This window comes from Myxine glutinosa, chromosome 1, assembly GCF_964187855.1.
Source record: "Myxine glutinosa chromosome 1, kmMyxGlut1.1, whole genome shotgun sequence".
Classification (NCBI taxonomy): Eukaryota; Metazoa; Chordata; class Myxini; order Myxiniformes; family Myxinidae; genus Myxine; species Myxine glutinosa.
Window position 1 is genome coordinate 199,686,562 of NC_136261.1, and position 26,188 is coordinate 199,712,749.

General features: G+C 41.3%; 1 protein-coding gene across 2 annotated transcripts in view; it reads right to left on the reverse strand.

Moving 5' to 3' along the window:
• Window positions 1–26,188, reverse strand: part of LOC137417601 (receptor tyrosine-protein kinase erbB-4-like) — a 249,597-nt gene that overhangs the window by 57,876 nt on the left and 165,533 nt on the right. For both annotated transcript variants that reach the window (XM_078782410.1, XM_068103503.2), the window contains exons 13-18: window positions 20,804–20,936; window positions 16,793–16,883; window positions 14,943–15,100; window positions 13,338–13,388; window positions 12,877–13,015; window positions 12,514–12,636 (exon numbers count right to left, since the gene is read on the reverse strand). In XM_078782410.1, coding sequence (XP_078638536.1) covers window positions 12,514–12,636; window positions 12,877–13,015; window positions 13,338–13,388; window positions 14,943–15,100; window positions 16,793–16,883; window positions 20,804–20,936 — 695 coding nt within the window. The remainder of the gene's footprint in view (window positions 1–12,513; window positions 12,637–12,876; window positions 13,016–13,337; window positions 13,389–14,942; window positions 15,101–16,792; window positions 16,884–20,803; window positions 20,937–26,188) is intronic.

A 26,188-nucleotide genomic window follows, 5' to 3' on the forward strand; every position in this document is an offset into this window, starting at 1 on the left:
GGTGCAGTTAATACAGGTAATGAGTGGAGAATGGGAGGGCTTCTTAAAGAAAAAACTAACAGGTCTGTGAGAGCCGGAATTCTTACTGGTTGGTAGGTGATCAAATACTTATTTCATGCAATAAAATGCAAATTAATTACTTAAAAATCATACAATGTGATTTTCAGGATTTTTGTTTTAGATTCCGTCTTTCACAGTTGAAGTGTACCTATGATAAAAATTACAGACCTCTACGTGCTTTGTAAGTGGGAAAACCTGCAAAATCGGCAGTGTATCAAATACTTGTTCTCCCCACTGTATATATATATATATATATATATATATATATATATATATATATATATATATATATATATTATTTTTAAAAAAATATAAACAGGAATTAAATTCCTGCGTGGGGCTAAGTTTGAAAAACTCTTACTCAACACGGGACGAGAACCAAGGACCTCCATCACTTTTGCGGTGACAGCCCACTGCGCTATAAGCCAACCAAAATCTCCTCAGAAATGTTCTACAATATATATATGTATATACAGTCTCCTGAAAAAGTAAGTACACCCCATGTAAAGGTTTGACTTTTTCAACATATTTCAACATACAGCTATTTGATCTTCATTTCAACAATATTGATAGATAAAGGTGATATAATATAACAAATATCATGAAACGTTTACATTTTGTAGTCCATTGTATCTATCTATAATTCCAGTAATCTCTGTGTGTGTGTGTGTATGTGTGTATGTCTGTGTGTTTGTCTGTGACCGCTGTTTCTCGACAACCACGGGTCCGATATACTTGAAACTTGCCAGGTATATTGCTGGGGACCTGAGGATGTGCCTTTTCAAGGTTTCATATTAATCGGACAAGTAGTTACCGAGCTATGGCGATTTCTTTACCAAACTCCGCAAGCCGTTCGCTTTGGACCAAACCATTTCATGTAAATAGAGGGGGGGGATTGTCACCGTACTCGCAAGCCGTTCGCTTTGGACCAAACCATTTCATGTAAATAGAGGGGGGGGATTGTCACCGTACTCGCAAGCCGTTCGCTTTGGACCAAACCATTTCATGTAAATAGAGGGGGGGGATTGTCACCGTACTCGCAAGCCGTTCGCTTTGGACCAAACCATTTCATGTAAATAGAGGGGGGGGATATAATTTTAGATATATATATAGTACGGGCATGCCCTAGTAATTTAAATAAACATAAATGCAAATTTTACATGTGGAAAAAGTAAGTACACCCTTGGCTCTAATAGGTGGTATTGCCCCTTTGGCAGAAACAACCTCAAGTAGGCGTTTCTTATAACTGTCTACCAGTCTCTGACATCGACTGGGAGAAATTTTTGCCCACTCCTCCATGCAGAATTCTTTCAGCTGTGCGATGTTTGAGGGGTTTCTTGCATGCACAGCTTGTTTCAAATCCCCCCACAACATCTCGATGGGATTTAGATCCAGGCTTTGACTTGGCCATTCCGGAACCCTCTGTTTCTTTCTTTTCAGCCATTCCTTGGTGGATTTACTGGTATGTTTAGGGTCATTGTCATGTTGCAAGATCCACCTTCGGTTGAGCTTCAACTTTCCGACAGATAGCCTCACATTATCCTCAAGCACCCTCTGGTACAATGAAGAATTCATAGTGGATTCTATGATCGTGAGCTGCCCAGGCCCTGATGCAGCAAAGCTGCCCCAAACCATAATATTTCCACCACTATGCTTTACAGTTGGTATCAGGTTCTTGTGGTCAAATGATGTCTTTGGTTTTCGCCATACATGTCTTCTGGTACTGTGGCCAAATAGCTCTACCTATGACTCATCTGTCCAGAGCACATTGTTCCAGAAGTGCTGGTCTTTGCCTAGGTGTTCATTGGCAAACTTTAGTCTTGCCCTGGTGTTCTTTCTGGACAGCAAAGGTTTCCTCCTGGCACACCTCCCATGTAGATCAAATTTGTGCAGCCTTTTCTAATGGTAGTCTCGTGCACTTTGACATCAACAGTGGCAAGAGCTACCTGTAGGTCCCGTGATGACATTCTGGGGTTCTTAGAGACTTCTTTCAGCATTTTGCGGTCTGCTCTCGGGCTGAACTTGCTGGGGCGGCCTGGCCTGAACAAGTTGGCAGTTGTTTGGAATCTTCTCCACTTGTACATGATCTTCCGGACAGTCGAATGATTGATTTCAAATTGTTTGGAGATCTTTTTAAATCCCTTCCCAGACTCGTAGGCATCTATAACCTTCTTTCTGAAGGCCTCAGAGAGCTCTTTTGATCTAGGCATGGTGACGTTGCACACTTCAACAACAAAGAGCAAACCAAACTAAATGTCTTAGGTTTAAATAAGACAGGTTCCTCCAAGATCCTCTCTAACGATGTTCTAATCATTTGCACCTGAGCTGGTGCACCTGATTCTAATTTTAGGTATTTGAAGTAGTGATACATGTAGGGGTGTACTTACTTTTTCCACATGCGAAATTTGCATGAATGTTTATTTAAATTATGCAATGGACTACAAAATGTAAATGTTTCATGATATTTGTTATATTACATCACCTCTATCTATCATTATTGTTGAAATGAAGATCAAATAGCTGTATGTTGAAATATGTTGAAAAAGTCAAAACTTTACATGGGGTGTACTTACTTTTTCACGTGACTGTAAACAACCGTTAAATCTCGATCGGTGCGGCCATTTGTGCGGCACCCGGGAAAATAACGTCATGCAAGAGCAAGTATCAGCAGGATGTGGCAGTGTGGGAGTCCACATTTCTGATCGTCCTTCATGCCGAAGTAGCCCACCACTTCTCCAAGCATTCCGCTCTTCAGATCCGCCATGAGAGATTTAAGCCTGATACTGAAGACGCGTGCAGTTAGTACTCCCGATGTTGTATGTACTCCCGTGTCCTTATAAAAGGTCTTTGTCCGAGGTCACCGAGTTCGATCGGTGCAGCCGTGCAGCGATCAGTGCAGCCGTTTGTGCGGCACCCGGGAAAACAACATCGTCACAATGAGAACATCGTCACAATGCACGTTATGCGAACTGGGAAGCCCAAATGAAAAGGTAAAATATCAGAAATTGAAGGCTTTTTTAAATTTTAAACGATTCATATAAACATCCGTTAAATCATATCACACGCAAATCATCAAAATCTAAACAGTATCTTACTATAATTCACCAAATGTCCCACAGTGATCGATACACCATGATCGTGATGATCGTGATCGTGAATCGTGATCGATAATCGTGTTCACAATCGCTATGTCGTCTGTACTCCCGATACGTGTTTCCTTCAGTTGAAATGGGTTAGAATTCTCTCAAGCAGGGATTCAACCCGTGTCCTTATAAAAGGTCTTTGTCCGAGGTCACCGAGTCTGATCGCTGCAGCCGTGCAACGATCGGTGCAGCCGTGCAGCGATCGGTGCAGCCGTTTGTGCGGCACCCGGGAAAACAACATCGTCACAATGAAAACATCGTCACAATGAACGTTATGCGAATGCGAATGTTATGCGGAAGTCCAAACCTGAGAATGCTGGAGACCAAAGCTGAAATTGGGAAAACGAAATAGCCTATTTTAGTCCTGGAGATCCCAGGATTACCCACCCAAAATATCGTTACGATCGGTTCAGCCGTTTTTACGGTACCTTCGAACGGACAGACAGACAGACGGACGGACATTTGGTGAATTATAGTAAGATTTTTTTCAACCTAAATTGCTTATAAAAATGTAATATCACAAACACTACAAATAAATTTGTGCAAAATAATTGTTTGTATTATGATTGCTGTAAATCATGACAACACAGCAACTCAGGTAAAGTCATTATCCTCAGCTAAAATAAGGCCGTTTCTCAGTGACGACGTATATATACAGTGCGTATCAAAAAAAAGGTAATCCGAATTCAAGGGGTTCATCTGCAAAGGTTATTTATTTTGACAATTTACATGTGGTTTACTAATTAAGAGGAGATCCTCAGCTTTCCATTGATGCCTTCCATGCATCATTGCTGTCACACATGACCGAGTACATGTTCATTGAAAATTACAAGTTCAAATCGCATTTTTACAAGTTTGGCTAATCGATGTAAGTCAGGATAATTGGTGCAAAATGAACGTCAGCTGTGAACTTTTCTCAGGAATGATTGGCCTTTATGCACCCACACCTTCAACATGTCCACCTCCCCTTTCAACACAAAGCTCACAGCGGCGGAGCATGCCCTGAACTGCTCGTCTCACCATAGCCGGGTCATTGCGCAAAGCATCCACTTCATGTCGAATACGGCCCTGCAATTCGTCAAGATCACGGGGAGGAGTTATGAACACCTTGTTCTTTAAATGTCCCCAAAGGAAATAATCACATGGTGTGAGGTCAGGTGATCTTGGCGGCCATTCCACTGCATGGTTGAGGGCGATGACTCGGTCTCCAAAGAGTTCCCTCAGTCGATCTCGGACAGCGATAAGACGGTGTGCTGGGGCGCTGTCTTGGGCCCACCAGAGATATCTGAAGACACCACGAACCTGTCGCTCAACGTTCTCCTCCAGCTGCGGTAAAACTTCATCATTGATCATCTGCAGATACGGTTGCCATTGACATTCCTTTGAAAGAAAAATGGTCCGATCACCTGACCACTTCCACAAGGTCCCAACCAAACAGTCCACTTTTGTCGATTCATGTTGGTGTCAAAATTAAATTCCGGGGGTTGTCCTGTCGGTGCATATTCAAGAACATTATGTTGACCATTAACAAAATTTGCCATATCATATTCAAGAACATAACAAAATTTGCAACATTATGTTGACCATTAACAAGTTGACCTTGCCATCCATGGCGAAAGCAGCTTCGTGGCCGATAACGAGATACTGCAGGAAATTGACATCTGCTTCGCAACGTGCTATCAACCATCCGGCAAACACCAGCCTCCTGGCAAAATCCCCTGGCGTAAGTTGATGCCGGATGTGAATCCGATATGGATGTTGGTGGAGGTCCAATCTTGTGATTCGGTTGAATGTTGCCAAAGGCAATCCCGTCCCATTTCGTCCTGCGCTGGTATCCGAGGATGCTCCAAAATTTGCTGCCTTACTGCTGCAATGTTCATTTCCGATCGCCCAGTGCGCCTCCTACCAGAATTCCCCTTGTTGCGGTTGAGGCTAGTGCCATGTTCTTGGTATTTTCCAACATTCGCCCAGATGGTTTTGGCTGCTGGAGGCTCCCGTTCTGGGAAACGTTCCCTGAACGCATCACGAGTTCGCTGCAAACTTCCAGTTTGGTGAAAGGTTGTAACCACGCAGGTCCGCTGTTCAGTCGTAAGTTGAACCATCTTTTCAATGACTCAGACTGTCTCTAAACCCATACACTGTTGGCCCATCTTAAACAAAGGATGACGCAACCGACGATTACCAGACCAGATTAACAATTTTACATAATCAACTTGGCAGTCGACAAGTAATGCGTCCATTTAAAACTGTCTTGCACCGATTAGCCAAACTTGTAAAAATGCGATTTGAACTTGTCATTTTCAATGAACATGTACTCGGTCATGTGTGACAGCAATGATGCATGAAAGGCATCAATGGAAAGCTGAGGAACTCCTCATAATTGGTAAACCATATGTAAATTGTCAAACTAAATAACCTTTGCATATTAACCCCTTGAATTTGGATTACCTTTTTTTGATACGCACTGTATATACTATATATATATGCCTCCACCCCCGAATGGGGCAGGAAGCATTATGTTTTTGGGTTGTCCGTCCGTCCGTCTGTACGGGCTAAACCTCGTTTTTTCTTAGCAACCACTTGTCCAATTGAGACGAAACTTTCAGGGTTGGAGTGAAACCCATGCAGAATGTATTTTTGATAATTGTGACGTCATAGGTCACGTGGTATGGTTGCCATCTTGGATTATACGCAAATAAATAAAAATGTATTTCTCGGAAACCGCTGAATGAAAAAATTTGAAACTTGGCACATTGTCAAGCACTCCCAATGGGGAACAAAAGCATGATACTGATGACATCATAGGTGAAGTGGTATACCAGCCAAAAATGTTTTAATCGAATTCCTTATCCTAAAAATCTGAAATTGCATGCACATGATCTATGACCCATTTGTTTTGAAATATTAAATTTATAACATCATAAGTCACATGGTTTGGCAGCCATATTGGATTTAACCTAAAACCTTAAAAATACATCTTCACCCAAACCATCAAATCGAATGACTCAAAATTTTGTGTGTCATTGTCTAGGCATGGCGATTAAAATATGTTCACAAAAACATCATTTGTCACATGGTGTGGCGGCCATATTGGATTGAAGGAAAATATTAAATAATTATATTTCTGAAACCGCTTACCCTATCGATGCGAAATATTACAAATATCATCTACCACCACTGTTGCATATAGTTTGAAAATGATGATGTCGTAGGTCACGTGGTTTGGCAGCCATCTTCGATAGAAAAACGAACCTTATCCGATCAACACGAAACTACACAAACGTGATCCCCTACCCATATACGAGTATATGCAGAGTGTACATTTTTAAAGGTCATATGCCATGTGGTATGGCAGCCATATTAGCTTGAAAGACGATATTTATAAAAAAATCCCTTCTCCGAAACCGCCTCACCGATCAATGTGAAACCTGTCATGGCTGGTGAAAATGTAATACTTGAAAACAGCTGAAGGGATTTAAATCAAACTTGTTTATTTTTAGGACAGTGAACGAGGGCATCTACCCGTTGTGGGACTATGCGGAGGCATATTGGTGACACAGTAGCATTGCTCGTTTTTTAAAAATGTTTGAGGCTCCAAGCACAGACTATATAGCCCTTATTGAGGCTAGGCCTTAAATAAAAGAGAAGAAAAGTGTATGATGAAAGTGTATGATGTTTGTTTGTGAGAAAGAGGGATTAAAGCTAGCCCGATAGCTACAGTTTGAGTGAGACAGAAAGTAAGACCAGCAATCCTGACACGGAGAGTGTAAGATGGTTCCGGGCACTACTTTAATGATAAGTCAGAACGGTTGTACTATCCTGGGCGGTTGCTGTCCACAACCTACTACCTGAGATTATATATGTGTAGGCAGGCTCATGGAAGAATAAAATGGATCAACGTTAGACATCACTTTTGCCTTTGCTCTAGGAGCCTCTTGGCTTGTCACTATGAAAAGCTTGAATCCTCGATGATAAATTGAGTGGACCTAAACCTAAAGGGTGGTCTGCAGTTAGCATTGTTTTCGTGTTAGAGTTAAAGTCACGGTATATTTTAATTTCCAATCCTGGGTACTGTCCTTTCTTTTTAACCGTTTTTTATTTTACTCCCTTTATTTATTTTCCTCTTAACTCCTTTTTCTCAATTTATATTTATTTATTTATTTATATTTATTTATATTTATAGAATTTATATATAATTACTTATATATATTTATTTATATATATATATGTATATATATATATATATATATATATATATATATATATATATATATATATACATACATATATATATATACATATATATATATATGTATATATATATATATACTGCATATATATATATATATATATAGTTATAAGGCAGCCAGGAAGGCTGCAAAGAAAGAGGTAGCAAAGGCGCAGGAGGCATGTAGGAAAATGTTCGGAGAACGCTTGGATTCGGAAGAGGGTCAGAGAGCGGTATTCAGGATTGCAAAGCAGATAGCGAAAGAGAGGTGTGATGTGATGGGGGTGAGTTGCTTGAAGGATGAAGTGGGACAAATCGTTGTCGACCCAGATGGAATTAAAGGAAGATGGAAAAGATATATGGAAATGCTGTTGAATACAGAGAATGAATGGGATGGCAACATAGAGAGTAACCCAGTTTTAGGACCGGCAGAGAAGATAACTGAGAAGGAAGTTGAGGAAGCGATAAAAGCAATGAAGGGTAGAAAAGCGGGAGGGCCGACGGGAGTTGTGGGAGATATGTTGAAGGCAGCAGGAAGTTGGGGTGTGAAGAGAATGACAGAGATCTGTAATCTGGTGGTGAAAGAAGGCCGCATTCCAGTGGATTGGGAAATGAGTACCCTCGTCCCTCTATACAAGGGGAAAGGTGACCCTCTGGAGTGTGGCTCGTACCGAGCGATAAAGTTATTGGAGCATGGAATGAAGGTATGGGAAAGGGTGTTGGAGAGGAGGATAAGGAAGAAAGTGAAGATCGACGAAATGCAGTTTGGATTTATGCCAGGAAGAGGAACGACAGACGCACTTTTCATTGTGAGGCAGTTGCAGGAGAAGTACATGGAGAAGAGGAAGAAGATGTTTCTTGGGTTTGTTGATCTGGATCCACGCAAAGTATTGACATGGGCATTGAGGAAGTTAGGAGTGGAGGAATGGTTGATCAGAGTAGTGATGGCAATGTACAAAAGAGCACGCACAGCTGTAAGGACGAAGGACGGGAACAGTGGTGAGTTTGAGGTGAAGGTGGGAGTGCATCAGGGGTCGGTACTAAGTCCACTACTATTTGTAGCTGTGATGGAGGTGCTGGCTCAGAACGTAAAGGAGGGTTTACCGTGGGAGTTGTTGTATGCAGATGATCTGGTGTTGATTGCGGAAAGTATGGATGGACTGAAGGAAAAGATGAACACGTGGAAGGAATGTATGGAGACAAAAGGTCTGAAGGTGAATATCGGAAAGACGAAGGTGATGGCAAGTGGTAAAGCATGTGGTGAGGTGGAAAGAACTGGGAAGTGGCCCTGTGCTGTGTGTAGGAAGGGTGTCGGAGTGAACTCCATTCAGTGTACAATGTGCGCTGAGTGGGTTCATCAAAAATGTAGTGGTCTGAGAGGGTCATTAACCAGTGTGGCAGCTACATTCAAATGTAAGGTGTGCACAGAGGGAGCTGCAGATGGAGGAAATGTTGAGTTGGATCTTGGAGACGGTGTGAAGCTGGAAGGTGTGAAAACATTTTGCTACCTCGGAGACATGCTGAATGGAGGAGGTGGATCAGACTCGGCAACGGTTGCTCGAGTGAGATGTGCATGGAAGAAGTTTCGGGAATTGAGTGGCGTGCTGATGATGAGGGGAGTGTCGTTGAAGCTGAAGGGAAAGGTGTATGCTGCATGTGTGAGAAGTGTTATGATTTATGGGAGCGAGACATGGGTAATGAACGTAGAGCAGCAACGAAGGTTGGAAAGGGTGGAAATGCGAATGGTTCGACGGATGTGCGGAGTATCGTTGAGAGAGAGGAAGACAAATGATGAATTGCGAAAGATGATGGGAATAGAGCCTGTGATTGATGCTGTGAAGAGGAACAGGTTGAGATGGTTTGGTCATGTGTTGAGGAAGGATGAAAGTGACTGGTTGAGAAGAGTGATGGAAATGAATGTAGAAGGAAGTAGAAGACGGGGAAGACCGAGAAAGACTTGGCTAAAGATGGTGGAAGAAGAAATGCGGGCAAGGGGGTTAACAAGGAGAGATGCAGAAAATAGGGCAAAATGGAGAAGATTGTCATGGGGACCGCAAGGCTAACCCCCGCTCTAGCAGGGAAAATGGCCTTTTAAAATGCATGTTGTTGTTGTGTGTTGTATATATATATATATATAATTATTTATAATTTTATTATTTATTTTATTATTTATATTCATATCATTATTATAATATTATTATAATTATCATATTTTATTAATACAGTATTATATTTGTATTATTATTTATATATACTTATTATTTTTATTTATACAATTTTAATATTTATAATTTATATATAATTATTTATATTTATAATTATTTATATATATTTATATAATTTATATATAATTATTTATATTTATATTTATAATTATTTATATAATTTATATAAAATTTATATACAATATATATATATATATATATATATATATATATATATATATATATATATATATACACACACATATATATACTTATATTATTTATATTTCCTCTTTACTCCCTTTATTTTGGATCTCCACTCCACAAATCCCCCTTCCCCCCTCCTCCCCCCCTTCCCTCCCCCCATGCTCCCGTCTCTACACCAGGTCTCTGCAGGGTGCACAAAGACCACCATTAACCCTTTTCTGATGAAACTCCCAAAATCCAGAATCACTTCTCACCTCCACTTCTTTCTACCTCTTTACTCCTGTCTGTGAAATCAACTTACACATCCTCTTCAATCTCACTCTTCCCTCCAGATCTTCAAGACAGCTGTTCACCACCATCTCAGATCATCCCCCATCCAAAGCCATGATCTATTGTACCCCTTCCCTCCCCCATCCCTCCCTCCACCGACAAATCACCCAATCCTCCTTCTCCCCCATACCCTTCCAATTTCCAGTTTTACCTTCATAAGAGCTTGCTTCTGTATCCATCTTGCTCATCCCCTACGTTCTCTCCTACCCCTCATTCTTACCCACATCCCTTGGTTGTCCGTCTCCATCTATTTTGTGCCTTGGCCCTGCTTTCCCACTTCTCTTTCAGCTGTTCCTTTTGTTTTGTTGCATCCTGGTCCGTTCTGTGTTCTAGCTCTTTCACGAGCCATGGCTATGTATTCAAAAAATCTCCTTTTTCTCATTTCCTTTTTGTTGGAATTGCCAACAGAAGACATTCAAATCACAAAATGTCCATATTACCAATGCGATGGTTCAGCCTTACAAAATAACATATAAAACAAGAAGACATGATGCGGAGCACGATACTTGCAAAATTCACCCCCACCCCCAAGGAAAAAAATCCCATTGATACAGCAAATTGTCCATTTCATCAAGATTAAAATTGACAATCTTGATCAAAGCTCGGGTCAACAGGAAGAAAAGTGACGATTTTTCAGATGAAAAATGATGATTTTGTAAGGTTGACCTTAAGTTGACCTTTGACCTTTTGACCTCAAAAATATTTAGTTTCCCTATTTAGTGACAATGTTCAAATGCTGTTCAATTTTCAAATCAATCGGATGAAAATTGAGAATTTAAAAAACTTGGCCTATGTTGACTTCAAAAATAGTTGGTGGTTGAATTCAGTGACCATATATGTAAATCCTTTTAGAATTTCAAGTCAATCAAATGAAAATTGGTGATTTTAGAAATTCAGCCTATGTTGACCTGGCCAAGGTTCACCTCAATATATAATTTGTGGTTGAATTCAGTGACCAGATATGCAAGGCATCTTCAAATTTCAAATCAATCGGATGGAAATTGAGGATTTTAGAATTTTGGCCTATGTTGACCTTTTGACCTTTTGACCAAAAAAAACAATAGGCTTCTCAATTGGGACGACCTATACAATCTTGGTGAAGTTTAGTGACGATCGGTTTCGAATTGTGACCTGCAGGCCGGTGACAAACAAACTAACAAACAAACAGATGAAAAATCGGTCAGAGACCGAGGACTTGCCGGAATTTACTTTTTTATCGGCCATTTCGGACAAATATGGCGGCCGAACCACGTGACCGATGACTTCATCATTAACATATTTTATTCCCCATGGAGAGTTCTTTACAATGAGCCATGTCTCAATTTCTTCTATTCAGCACTTTCGGAGATATAGAGGTGCAAAGTTTTTCGGGTTTTCCAAGATGGCGGCCGAACCACGTGACCGATGACATCATCATTAACATATTTTATTCCTCATGGAGAGTTCTTTACAATGAGCCATGTCTCAATTTCTTCTATTCAGCACTTTCGGAGATATCGAGGTGCTAAGTTTTTCGGTTTTTCCAAGATGGCGGCCAAACCACGTGACCGATGACGTCATCAATTGGGCACAGTCTATTACAGGGCAAGACAAATATGTGTGTAAAGTTTGGCGATTCTACGTGCAACGGTGTAGACGTTGTAATGGAGACAGACAGACAGCAGTCTTACTTTTACTTACTTTTTCCACATGTGAAATTTGCATTTATGTTTATTTAAATTATACAATTGACTACAAAATGTAAATGTTTCATGATATTTGTTATATTATATCGTCTTTATCTATCAATATTGTTTAAATGAAGATCAAATAGCTGTATGTTGAAATATGTTGAAAAAGTCAAAACTTTACATGGTTTTTACAAACCTTTACAAACTTTACACTTTACTTACTTTTTCACGTGACTGTACTTGCCGGAATCTTTTCCGGCAAGTAACAAACAGACAGACCGACAGAACCACAAACGCAACCGACCAATATACTTGCAAAATCAAAGATTTTGCAAGTAATAAAGTAATATACAATGTAACTTTTATACAAAAGCAAATGTGTAGAAAGTAAAACATTTGAGTTTTGTGGAAAAGCAACCATAACAAATGAAAGAAAAAGGCAGCTGTGTCTAATATACTTTACAACATTTAGGTCACTCAAACCAAGTGTTGTAAAGTACTATTAAACCAAAAGTTTAAAACTATTAAACCAACCACCAAAAATACTATTAAAATATAAACACCAATCTCAAATCTTGGAATTCATCGCAGCAACTACAATAAAACAGAGGAATTTCTAAAGGTTTATTTCTTGCAAGTTCTAGTTTGCAATGATAGAATGTCGAGCATACCTTATAAACAGTCCCAAAAGCCCCAGTGCCAAGAACCTTCCCCTTTTTCAGCTCGGTTTCCTTAAGCACTCTTAGTTGGGCCTGGTTGGGGGATGCTCCACTGGGGGACAGCGGCTGCACAAGCTGCAAGTCAATAAAAGCGGAAAATCAGTTGAACAGACATAAAGAGGATTACAGGCTCAAGGCAGAAACTTTATTATTATCATGATATGTTTCTCATATTGTTCCATCTATTTCTCACATTATTCCTGCCTACTTCTGTAAAAGTTTTTTGTTTGTTTTTTTTTTGGTGTAATTTTAAATAGGAAATGCTCAACGAAACCCGCAAGGACGCAGCTAGACATCAAGGCAGGTCGACCTTACCTCGTCCTCCACATACTTTTGGAGAGTTCGCTTCCTTTGCCTGCGTTTGTGTTTTCTGGCCATGAAGAGCGTGAGGATGAGGGCAAACATGGCAAACAGGGCGCTCACGATACTCGCCACCACCATAGACATCCGGTTGCTGCATGGCAATATCAATGGAAGAGGTCATCGGTGCACGCTTCCCAAGTGTCGTGCAGCATTGAAAAGCAGAGAAAAATCTAATTCACAAGTTCCTTCAATTTAGTTGTAAAGAAATAGAAATTTATGACTCATAAAGAAATCAGTTATTATTCACAAGGAAAGTTCATGTTATGGTTGAACTTGGCATGCAGCCTTTTTAGGATCAGATTAGTGACCCTTCTTTATGGGCCATATCACATGAATGCACAGAGGGAAATGAATCAGAAGGGACACCCATTAATTTACAGGCCACTGCTTATATTTCTGTTGTAGATACGCACCTTTGTAGGTATGACAGGTCTTTGCAGTCATTAAGGGTTGATCCATAGCACCTGCAGAACAAAGGAACATCTAATAGCAGAGGACACTAAACTGTGGCTTTTCAGGCAGGAATGAGGTGATTAACATCTAATTAGCGTCTCAATGACTGCTAGTCTCTATGGCTTAATGGCGCTGCGAGCTCCATGTAACCAGGCAAACCCAAAACAACATCGCAAAAATCTCGATGGGAAGAAAGAGTCACCAGGACTGTGGTGACTTTGTGCCTTCATTAAGCTGGAGAAGTAGAGCTCAAAACTCATTTAAGTGTGCGCCGTTACTTATCCTATATACAGCCAACATTACCGCTTGGCAGTGCTCTCTGAACCTGATTTCAACTAGAACTGCACTCAGTAGAGAGCATCCCTCCGCCTGGGCGGCCATATCTCACTCAATGGTGAAGAATCACTTTAAAAATTCCACTTGCCGGATGCGGATCCGGATCTTCACCAAAATTGGTCGATTCTTCCTTGTCACACACACAACTTGTCCACCAAGTTTAGTCCAAATCTGTCCACTATTTTTTGAGTTGATCAAGATTAGATCAAGATCTAAACAAGATCAAGATCAAGATCTCCCAAACAAGATCAAGATCTAAACAAGATCAAGATCTAAAACAAGATCAAGATCAAGTTTTTGAGTATCACCAAGTTTAGTCCAAATCTGTCCACAACTTTTTGAGATATCCTGCTATGTATCGTTTTTGGCCCTATCTCCCAATGGTGAAGAATTACTTACATATTATATAATTCTCATATCCGAATCCATATTCAGATCTTCACCAAAATTGGTCCATTCTTCCTTGTCACACACACAACCGGTCCAACAAGTTTAGTCCGAATCCGTCCACAACTTTTGAGATATTTTGTTCACAAACAAACGGACAGACAAACAGACGGGGATGAAAACATAACCTCCATCCACGTTTGGTGGCGGAGGTAATAAAGAATCCCATGAAACTTGCCATGCTATACAGTGGCATGCTAAAGTAGAGAGTTTCATGACGGAGTGTTAAGCCGTGTGTCATGTCCACAAGATGTTGACGAAGAAAAGAGATCTCGGTGCATTTCACAAGAGCACCCTGAAACTCATACGACCGTAACCTCATTTCCCCTCTCTCTTCCCCCTTTGTATGTCCCCCTTTATTATAATTGTTGGAGTGTCCTCTCTGAGTATGCGAGGTCAACTGTTCGAACTCCGGCCGAGTCGTACCAAATACTTCTAAAATGGTACGTGCTGCTTCCTTGCTTTACGGTTAGCATTTTAAAAGGACATAAGAGTAACTATTGGTTGGCAACCATTGCGCAAGGTCGATGGGCCTAATGGCCTGCTGAAGTTTAAAATGTGTGGCAAGTGCAGTGTTTAGCACCTTGCCTCATGAGGACATGTTTCTCCTTCAGAAACCCATGATGCTCCATAAAGTGTAAATCTCCAGGAAATTAGACAATGCAAAAAACCCTTTTTGTTTAACCCTTCAGATGAACAAACGAAGTAATATATGTAATGACCTTGAACTGTCAGATGCATAAAAACAAGTTCACAGAAAGTTGTTGTTCCGATCCACACACCTCTGAGTGCAATTTGGATGACATGGTTGGCAGACATTGTTATGATCCGGGTACTTGTAAATGAGCTCGCCCCGCGGCCCCGGCATTCCCTCCGGGCACTCTTCTACACAGTGAGGGCCCTCTTTGTAATGCCGACACTGACTGCAATTCATCGAACCCTGCAAACAGATATCTCAGCTTAGTATGGCATTTTAGCTCTTTCACGAGCCTCGATTCAGTATTTAAAAAAAAAAAAAAAAAAAAAAAATCCACCAAACTATCATTTAAAACTATACACAGGATCTACCTGTTTATAAAGGTCTATATGTAATCTGGACTCGACCCAAGGCTGTAAAGCATATTTATTAGTAAAAAAAAAAGTTGACACGAGAGTTGAGAGATAGCACAATTGCCTTTCAGCTATCTAATCTGGATTCGATTCCTGGAATCACCACTTATAAACTGTCAATCTCTTGTTTTGAAGGAAGTGTTCCGTTAAGAGTATGCCATCGTACAGAGGGGCTGTTAAGCCACGTGTTCCATCTGCTATCAGTTGCTTGTAGATATTAAAGATCCATATGGCACTTTCAAAAGCAGTAGGCTATTGTGTACCAGTACCATCTGCCCAAATTCCAAAACCTTAGGAAAGGAGGTAAGGTTATTTCTTTATTAATTTTTTTGTGTACAAGATCGAGGCTCGTGTAAGAGCTAACATTCATCACACAAAAAGACAAACTGACACATAAAAAAACATATAATAAAGGGAGCGGGAGACAAGATGGGGAGAGAGAGGGAAGCACACAAGTACAACATTTGAGAGCAGGGACATCGGGAGATCTGTGGGAGGGAGAGGGCTTGGGGGGAGGCGTGGGAAAGGGGGGTGGGGGTGGGAGAGGTATAAAACATATGGCCACTGCTAGGACCTCCAGGAAATGTCAGAATTTCAAAAAAGTGCATCTGGGGTGAATTAGCGGGGGTAGAAAAGATCAAGGTTTTGGATGGGGGAAGATAAGAGATGGTGGTGAACAGCTGTTTTAAAGACCTGGAGGGAGGAGTGGGATTGAAGGGAGTGAGGGAGTTTGTTCCAGAGGCGGAAGAAAAGAGGAATGAAAGAGTGAAGGTGAATAGAGAGTAACAAAAGAGGTGAATTAGAATAGAGGTGAATTAGAATAGAGGTGAATAGAGGGTAAATGATTTTAACCGACACCAAGCGGGTGTTGTGTGCGCATGAATCCGCTCCCTGAAGGTCATTGGTTTGCCAGCTGAGTTATTGAAAACAACAATCCAATAGTGTTATGGGAATTTTCCTGATAAGAGCTCAGCTTCCAGGAACTGAAAATCCAAATATTTAAACAGAATATGTCATGAGAGGGTCACCTAGCTTTTCAATGTAGCCAACAATGCTGGTCGGAATGTGGCTCACTGTCCACGTGATTCCAAAGCACTTCAAAGTTGGACGGTTGCAGAAAACGATTTTAGTATGCCAACAATGGCCATGCACAGAAAAACACACAAAGCCAGGGAATTGCTGTCCAGAGGATCAATTCAAGGAAGGTGTCTAGCCATTGTTGGTCTCTACTCTATATTCTTTCCTTATTCTTGCTTTAATGAAGGAAAACTGCCAAACATGTTGCATTTATTTCCTTCACAGGGAAGTTAACACACCATTGTCGACTTTCTATTGATAAAGTTATTGCACAATTTGGTTGTAAAATGTTATTTTAACTCCATGTAATCACATTTAGTGAATTGAGAAGATGGGTTATTGTTATTCTCTTTTTTAACAAGTACATTTACACCTTTATTAAGCTAGAGTATCAGTAATTTAGCAATGGCTTTCTGGTAAACAGGGCATAAAGAGCACATCTCACCTGGCCAATACACGTGAGAGTGTCATTGAATTGCAGGCACTCACTGTGGCATGGCACACACGATGATCCATTCTCAAACTCCCGTGGTTCACTACGAGGAAGCAACGAGATGGAGCGAGGAGGACAGAGAATGCATCAGGCTCATCATTTGCAGCTCACTTCGGAAATTACATTTCAAATTCTCAAGCATTTAAGACTGAGGTCAAGGGACATACACCACATGACCAAAAGTATGTGGACAACCAAACATCACACATCTCATTCCAAAATCATGGGCATTAATATGGAGTTGCCCCCCACACCCCTTGCTGCTATAACAGCCTCCACTCTTCTGGGAAGGCTTTCCACTGGATGTTGGAACATTGCTGCGGGGATTTGCTTCCATTTAGCCACAAGAGCATTAGTGAGGTCGGGTGCTGATATGAGAGTTGAGAGATAGCGTTCTCCTGGCATCCGCCAATGCCAGATTTGTCCGTCGGACTGCCAGATGCTGAAGCGTGATTCATCACTCCAGATAATGCATTCCCACTGCTCCAGAGTCCAATGGCGGCAAGCTTTACACCACTCCAGCTGACACTTGGCATTGCGCATGGTAATCTTAGGCTTGTGTGCGGCTGCTCGGCCATGGGAACCCATTTTATGAAGCTCCTGACGAACAGTTGTTGTGCTGACGTTGCTTCCAGAGGCAGTTTGGAACTCGGTAGGGAGTGTTGCCACCGAGGACAGACGACTTTTACTCGACATGCTTCAGCACTCGGCGGTCCTGTTCTGTGAGCTTGTGTGACCTACCACTTTGTGGCTGAGCTGTTGTTGCTCCTAGACGTTTCCACTTCACAATGACAGCACTTAAAGTTGACCGGGGCAGCTCTAGCATGGCAGAAATTTGATGAACTGACTTGTTGGAAAGGTGGCATCCGATGACGGTGCCACGTTGAAAGTCACTGAGCTCTTCAGTACGTACGGCCCATTCTACTGCCAATATTTGTCTATGGAGATTGCATGTCTGTGTGCTTGATTATATATACCTGTCAGCAATGGGTGTGGCTGAAACAGCCAAATGCACTAAATATAAGGGGTGTCCACATACTTTTCGTCATGTAGTGTAAGTTGTATGTGTTAGCTCTTATATGAGCCTCAACTAAGTATACGAAAAAGGTGTTTGTGTTGTCGGGTTTGATCTGAGGCAATTACACACCCTTCCTTGCTAACTTATAGTGTTAAACAAAGCACAACTCCACAATGTTTATCTGCCATTCCTTTCAGTGCACAGTTCTTCTCGTGGAGGGGAGAGGTGGAGTGATTCTGTGAGGCGCAACCTTTTACAAGGCTGGTAAAAGCTCCCTTGAGAAACACAAAAACGAAACTAAATATTTTATATGACAAAGGTCCCTGTGTGCACAATTCCATTCTGTCTGGAATCAAGAATGGGCTGCTGGTGAAACTCTTCACCCTTGAGCTAAGAAAGAGAAAGTCTTGTTTGAAATTACAATTTTCTTTACTCCCTACTGTAAGTATCTTCTCTTGTCAATGTTCTTTCTTTAAAACCCTTCACATGATGGTTCTGAATAAGTATTCCTTATTAATTTCCACGACCATGTAGCTTTTACAAAACCGTACAATATGTGGCTATTTAAATACATTTCGATCATATTGTAACACAAGTCGAACATTATCCTCTAAAACAGAAATAAACTAGAATGGCACTGGGTAGACCTCTGGCAGGCTGAACAGTTTATGTTTTGTGTCCCAATGATAGGCCGGATCTGGATTCGGACCTGAACGAAAATCTAATCGGCATGTTCTTGTCACCAAACCAACTTGTCCCCAAAGTTTATTCATAACTCGACCACAACTTTTTTTTTTAAAATATCATGTTATATATCGCTTTTTGCCCGATATCTCAATGGTGAAGAATCACTTTTAAAAATCCACTAGCCGGATCAGGATCTTCACCAAAATCTAATCATTTCGTCTTTGTCACATATGCGACCCTTCCACCAAATTTTGTCCGAATCCGCATATGCAACCTTTCTACCAAATTGTGTCCGAATCCGCATATGCGACCTTTCCACCAAATTTTGTCCGAATCCGCATATGCAACCTTTCTACCAAATTTTGTCCGAATCCGCATATGCGACCTTTCAACCAAATTTTGTCCGACTCCACGTTTGGGACCTTTCCACCAAATTTTGTCCGAATCCGCATATGCGACCTTTCCACCAAATTTTGTCCGAATCCGCATATGCAACCTTTCTACCAAATTTTGCCCGAATCCGCATATGCGACCTTCCTACCAAATTTTGTCCAAATCCGCATATGCAACCTTTCTACCAAATTTTGTCCGAATCCGCATATGCGACCTTTCCACCAAATTTTGTCCGAATCCGCATATGCGACCTTTCCACCAAATTTTGTCTGAATCCGTCCACGACTTTTTGAGATATCTTGTTTACAGACAAACAGAGACAGTCAAGGGTGAAAACATAACTTCCATCCACCTTAGGTGGTGGAGGTAATTAAACTTTATTGAAATATCTTTGAGTTTCCCTTTTCAAAGTCATCATCATAAACTGAGGCCCATCTGTACACTGACAAAAACATTTTTCTTAGGAAGAAAATATTTTCTAAAAACAAGTTTCTTCAAACAAGTAACCCATGAGAACATTTTCCAGCCACAAGAAAAATGTTCTCATGCTTTTGAGGTTTAAATAAAACTTTTATGTTAAGAAAATACTTTCTTCTAAAAATTTTTTTTTGCATTGAACACGTTTTACTGAATGCATGTGTCCTGAATGCGTGTGTACTGGATAAAAATTTTTTTTTTACAATTTGGAACTGAGGGCCTAACATCAGCATATTTTGGCTAAAAATCAGTTAACCTGAAATTAGATTAAACTGATGCTTTTATTTTAAAAGTTAGAGTACTTGTACATTCGAAGTAAAAAAAAAAGTTTTTTTATCTGAAATACATAAATGCTGGAATGTTGATCTATCCACGACTATCCAAAGAAGTACAGCCAAATAAGTCAAAATCAAGACTCTCTGCTCACCTTCACTCCTTCATTCCTCTTTTTTCCCGCTTCTGGAACAAACTCCCCCACTCTCTTCAATCCCACTCATCCCTCCAGGTCTTCAAAACAGCTGTTCACCACCATCTCTTATCTTCCCCCATCTAAACCTTGATCTTTTCTACCCACGTTAATCCACCCCAAATCCATCTAATTCAAATTTCGTTTTCTTTACTGAAAGTCCTAGTAGTGTCCATCTTGTTTATCCCATGTACCCCACCTTAGCCCTCTCCGTTCCGCAGATCTCCTGATGTCCCTGTTCTCCACTGTTGTTGTGCTTCCCTCTCTCTCCCCCATCTGCTTCCTATAAAATCTGGTGGTCAAAACCTTTCAGGTGTTGTAATTGTCTTACTGATCAAACCTTGTATTTACAAGTACATTAAATTTGCCTCTTAAATGAGCCAAACCAATTCTCAAAAAAGTGGGTCTATATAATATTACATCATTCAAGATCAGAACCCTGGTGTTGGGCTAGCGGCTAGGGTGCCAGCTTAGGATCCTAGGATCCTGGGTTCGAATCCCGGTCGATCGCTGAATTAACGCCAGGGGGGTTGACTCAGCCTGTCATCCTTCAGAGGTCGGCTAATTGAGTACCAGTTCACTGGTAATTCCCTGTTTGTCGTAAAAGGCGACAAAAAGGGTTGGCGGCAGGAAGGGCATCCGGCCGTAAAACATTGCTTCAAAAAGGGGACCGAAAAACAACAACAACCACGGTGCCCGAAAAAGGCCAACCCCCGCTTTGCGGGGAAAAATGGCCTCTAAAGGTGGTTTTTTTTTTTTTTAATTCAAGATCAGCTAGGTGATTGGCACCTGTGCAACTGTATATCAACACAAGCTTTTACACCTACCACACCAACAATTGTACTTGTGAGACAAGCCAAACTTGCTATTCGCATAAGTGATAATCCATACCAGCATTGCATATATAAGAAGCCAAACGTACCCCTCATATAAGTGGCATGACTCAACACACGTCCGAAGCCTGCGGAAGGCTTTGCACGACAGGCACTGGTCTGGACCTTCTCCCCAGCACCCCTCGTCAGAGCAAAGTCGGTGGCACACGTGGCCCTGAGTGGCTGAAAAGCAAAGACCGTGGGTTGAATAAGGTCAACCGAACACAGAGTAGTGAGATTATTCACCCTAAGAATAGGAGGAATGATGAGGAATTGTAAAATTATCTTGATTACAATGATTTTATAAACTCATTTAATGACGATCAAATTATGTTTTGCTTTGTTACAATCGCTCCAATGATTGTGTTTATAAACTTGTATCAGAACTCCAGTAAATACATCACATTTCAGAACAAAAGATGGAAAATGTAAAAAAAAGTTGACATGAGGCACCATTTTGTTTTTGTTAGAAACTCAATTTAAGAAAGAAAAAAAATCAATACTTTTGCATCTGAGAACTTTTCTCAGCATTGAAAAAGGCTGGAATTTAATAACAACTTGAACAGGAAGAAACTCAGTGCAAATTGGATAGCACTACTGAAACAAGCCGTGCAGAAAAAAAAAATCATAATTTAAAACTTCGACTCAAAGAAGGGACCATCTGAGCAGGCCGGTGCACCTTCAGTGCAGCAGCCTTCCAAGTCTTCTCAACAGCCATTCAAATGCTCGGTGGCAAACAATTTCTCCCCGCATTAGAATACGTCCCTCTTCTGCTGGGCTACTGTCATTCAAACCGACCCAAATAAAGTATAGACATCCCTAGTTATTAACAACCAGGAAGTCCCACTCTACGGTTGTCATAACGCCCTGCAACATTTCTATTCATTATAAACGTTGAAAATTAACAGCACAACGATGGGCCCTGGTATGGCATCAGTTTCTCCCAGGACGTCCAAGTTTACAGGGAAACTAAGCTCAAAATATACAAAAGAATAAGCCAGAAAATAACTCTTTTTAACATGTTAATTTAAAAAAAAAAATAACAACAATAAAAAGCAAAGTTTTTTTTCTCAATGTTTTTAAACAATAAATAACATGCTGTAAGGTGTTTTTTTTGTTTTTTTTTGTATCCAAGATCGAGGCTCGTGTAAGAGCTAACCTCAATCACAAAAAAAAACAATCGGCCAAACAAAACGTACAATAAAGGGAGCGGGAGACAAGATGGGGAGAGAGAGGGAAGCACACAAGTACAACAGGAGAGAACAGGGACGTTGGAAGATCTGTGGAAGGGAGAAGGCTTGGGGGGAGGAGGAATGGGAAGGTGAGGGTGGGAGGAAGATGGGAGAGGTATAAAACACATGGACACTGCTGGAACTTCCAGGAAAGAAGTCGGAATTTCAAAAAAAGTGGATCCTTGGTGAATTAACGGGGATAGAAGAGATCAAGGTTTTCAATGGGGGAAGATAAGAGATGGTGGTGAACAGCTGTTTTAAAGACCTGGAGGGAGGATTGGGATTGAAGAGAGTGAGGGAGTTTGTTCTAGAGGCGGGAGAAAAGAGGAATGAAAGAGTGAAGGTGAGCAGATAGTCTTGATTTTGGCAATTTCACCAGAAGAGGGTTGATGGCGGATCTTGTGCGACCTGTAGGAATATTTGGGGGATTGAGCACAGATAGAGCTGGGGGAGCAAGGCCGGAGAGGAGTCGGTACAGGACAGAAAGACCACCAACCTGCCTGCCGTGAGGGAGTGAGAATCCCTCAAAATCAGCTTCATCGTGGGAGAATCCCTCAAAATCAGCTTCATCGCGGGAGAATCCCTCAAAATCAGCTTCATCGCGGGAGAATCCCTCAAAATCAGCTTCATCGCGGGAGATTCCAATGATTCTGAAAGCTTTGGTTTCAACAGCGTGAAGCCGAGCTAGGTGTGAGGCAGGAGCACCAGCCCAGAGGGGAGAGCAGTATTCCATTGAGCTGCGGATGAAAGCCTTGTATGTGGTGAAGAGCTCAGGTGTGCCATGGAAGGACTTCGCATGATGGAGGATGCCCAGTCGGCGACTGGCTTTGGAGGCCAGATTGGAGATGTGGTTTAAAGTTTGTAGTCGATAAGTTGGAAGTATCCCGAATGTTCTTCTTTTACTGGCTCTACAACTTGGGTAGGGGTGTCCACCACTGCTATCCTCAGATCGGCCGTTATTGATCCCTCACCCCGAGCAAGCTGGTACTCATTTTGCCAACCTCAAAAAGATAACAGGCTATGTCGACCCGGCTGGTGTTATATTGACATGGCTGGGATATTGAACTCGGTTCACTAAGATCCTAAGCCAACCACCTTAATCATTAAGCCACCACCACATTTCCCATTTCTCCTATATGTCACCAAATAATTCTCCTATAGGGAGCACAGAACCAATATTCTCATACAGGTGGGCCTGTAGGAAGAGCAAAGGGGACCGGTGGTGAAAGCTAAACTGGCAATTCTTCACTGCACCAGTAGAAGAAGCACTGGAGAAATGACAGCGATTCTCAAATAAATAAATAAATAAATGGATGCCAGAAAAGAGGGCCACCATCAAAAACCTGCTATAAACCGATCGAGCATGGTTAGGAGGTTCTCACATGAAAGTAAGAATAGTGGCAAAAAATAGAACACATTATGAAATAAGACTGTTTACAAAAGGTTCACTGGAGGGTCACCTCACTTGCACTTACCTCACTGAAGAACTTTGTCCTGAGTGAAAGACCAACATCGGAGCGATGTCTTCATACATACCATACGTAATATCAAAATTGAATGACTGAGATGTGGAGAAATCTCAAGGAGAAATCCAACTCAAACATCATCTATCTATCTATAATTCCAGTAATCTCTGTGTGAATGTCTGTGTGTCTGTGTGTTTGTCTGTGACCGCTGTTTCGCGACAACTACCGGTCCGATATACTTGCAACTTGCCAGGTATATTGCTGGGGACCCGAGGATGTGCCTTTTCAAGGTTTCATATTAATCGGACAAGTAGTTACCGAGCTATGTCCAAAAAACGATTCAACCAATCAGAGAGCAGCGAGCTATCACGTGTGCCGAACGTGCCGAACAGACTCTGCCTCGGACGGCACATTTGAGAGCGTATTCATTTATTTCACGTTGGCAAACTATGTTGCCGCTATGTTGGCGTTAAACTATGTTTTAAAACTAATTAAAACTAATTTGCGATTCTTTCGCTTTCCTGCGCGTTTGTGCACGCTATGGCGATTTCTTTACCAAACTCCGCAAGCCGTTCGCTTTGGACCAAACCATTTCATGTAAATAGAGGGGGGGGGGGGGGGGGATTGTCACCGTACTCGCAAGCAGTTCGCTTTGGACCAAACCATTTCATGTAAATAGAGGGGGGGGATTGTCACCGTACTCGCAAGCCGTTCGCTTTGGCTTTGCGAATGGACCAAACCATTTCATGTAAATAGAGGGGGGGGGATATAATTTTAGATATATATATAGTACGGGCATGCCCTAGTCTATCTATAATTCCAGTAATCTCTGTGTGTGTGTGTGTTTGTCTGTGTGTCTGTGACCGCTGTTTCTCGACAACCACGGGTCCGATATACTTTAAACTTGCCAGGTATATTGCTGGGGACCCGAGGATGTGCCTTTTCAAGGTTTCATATTAATCGGACAAGTAGTTACCGAGCTATGGCGATTTCTTTACCAAACTCCGCAAGCCGTTCGCTTTGGACCAAACCATTTCATGTAAATAGAGGGGGGGGATTGTCACCGTACTCGCAAGCCGTTCGCTTTCCGTTCACGCAAGCCGTTCGCTGGACCAAACCATTTCATGTAAATAGAGGGGGGGGGGGGATATAATTTTAGATATATATATAGTACGGGCATGCCCTAGTACTGAACAATGCCATTAATTCAAACTGCCGTTCGACTTCAAAACTAGCTAAATTAACACTTTATTGGTTCACGAGTTATCAAACAGAGTGACCACTATATTCGTCATGGGTGTGTGTCTGTGTGTCTGTCTGTCTGTCTGTCTGTCCGCAGCATAACTACCCGATGATCATCTGATCTTGATGAAACTTGGGTGGGAGGTTGATATCATGATCTAGTTGTGTCCTACCTGGAGTGGGCGTATTGCGCCCATTGTGGGCGGAGCCACGCCCGAAAAGGGTGTCTTTTTAGGGGGTAATCGAGTTCAAGCTACATCTTCTCCGAGGGAGTTGGTGGAATCTGACAGGGGTTTCGGTATTTGGTTAGGCCAATGTCACGTGTCTAGCCCCACGGAGTTCGATTTTTCACTTCCGCCCCAAGGTCAAGGTCACAAGGTCACAAAATTTAGAAAAGTCGATTTTTGATGGTTTTATTACATTGTTCGCTTCCTGATAGGGTGAAATGTAGTACATGATCTTGTATTATCACATACATCATGAAATACAAGTTTTCCAACTAATTTCAGAATCTTCGACCTTTGACCTTTGAAGGTCACAAAGGTCAAATTTTCAAAGTTGTCGGAATCGAACCGAATTTTCGGTATTGTGTAGCTAACTAACCTCATAACTGATTATACATTATTTCCTATCTCATTTCAAGGTCAGTAACCTTCGTTTTTACATTTCAAGGTCACAAAGGTCAAATTTTCAAAGTTGTCGGAATCGAACCGAATTTTCGGTATTGTGTAGCTAACTAACCTCATAACTGATTATACATTATTTTCTATCTCATTTCAAGGTCAGTAACCTTCGTTTTTACATTTCAAGGTCACAAAGGTCAAATTTTCAAAGTTGTCGGAATCGAACCGAATTTTCGGTATTGTGTAGCTAACTAACCTCATAACTGATTATACATTATTTTCTATCTCATTTCAAGGTCAGTAACCTTCGTTTTGACATTTCAAGGTCACAAAGGTCAAATTTTCAAAGTCGTCGGAATCGAACCGAATTTTAGGTATTGTGTAGCTAACTAGTCTCATAACAGATAATACATTCCTATTTATATATTTTCAATGTCGGTTTTGACCTTTGTCATTGAATACCGCTCGCTCGTGAACCATTGTCGTCTCCTGACTTGTAGTATTCATTCTCAATAAAACTGTTGGCATTTTGAAGTAACTAGGGCGTGCCCGTACGTGCGTGCCCGTACGTGCGTGCCCGTACGTGCTTGCCCGTACGTGCGTGCAAAAGGAAAAAAGTTTTGAAACCACGTGCCAGAATTACGATTATTCGCAATTTAGTTTTAATGGCCAATTATTCAATTATCGTAAACGTATTTTATCTTTTCGCAAGGGAAAACAAAGAAAAGAGAAGAGAACAACAACAACAACAACAAAAAAAAATTTTGACACCACGTGTCAGAAACGACCACAGAATACGGAGCAAGAAAATATAGGCGAATGTGAGAGACCATAACTTGGGAAGCACAAATTCTCAATATTAAATTATTAAC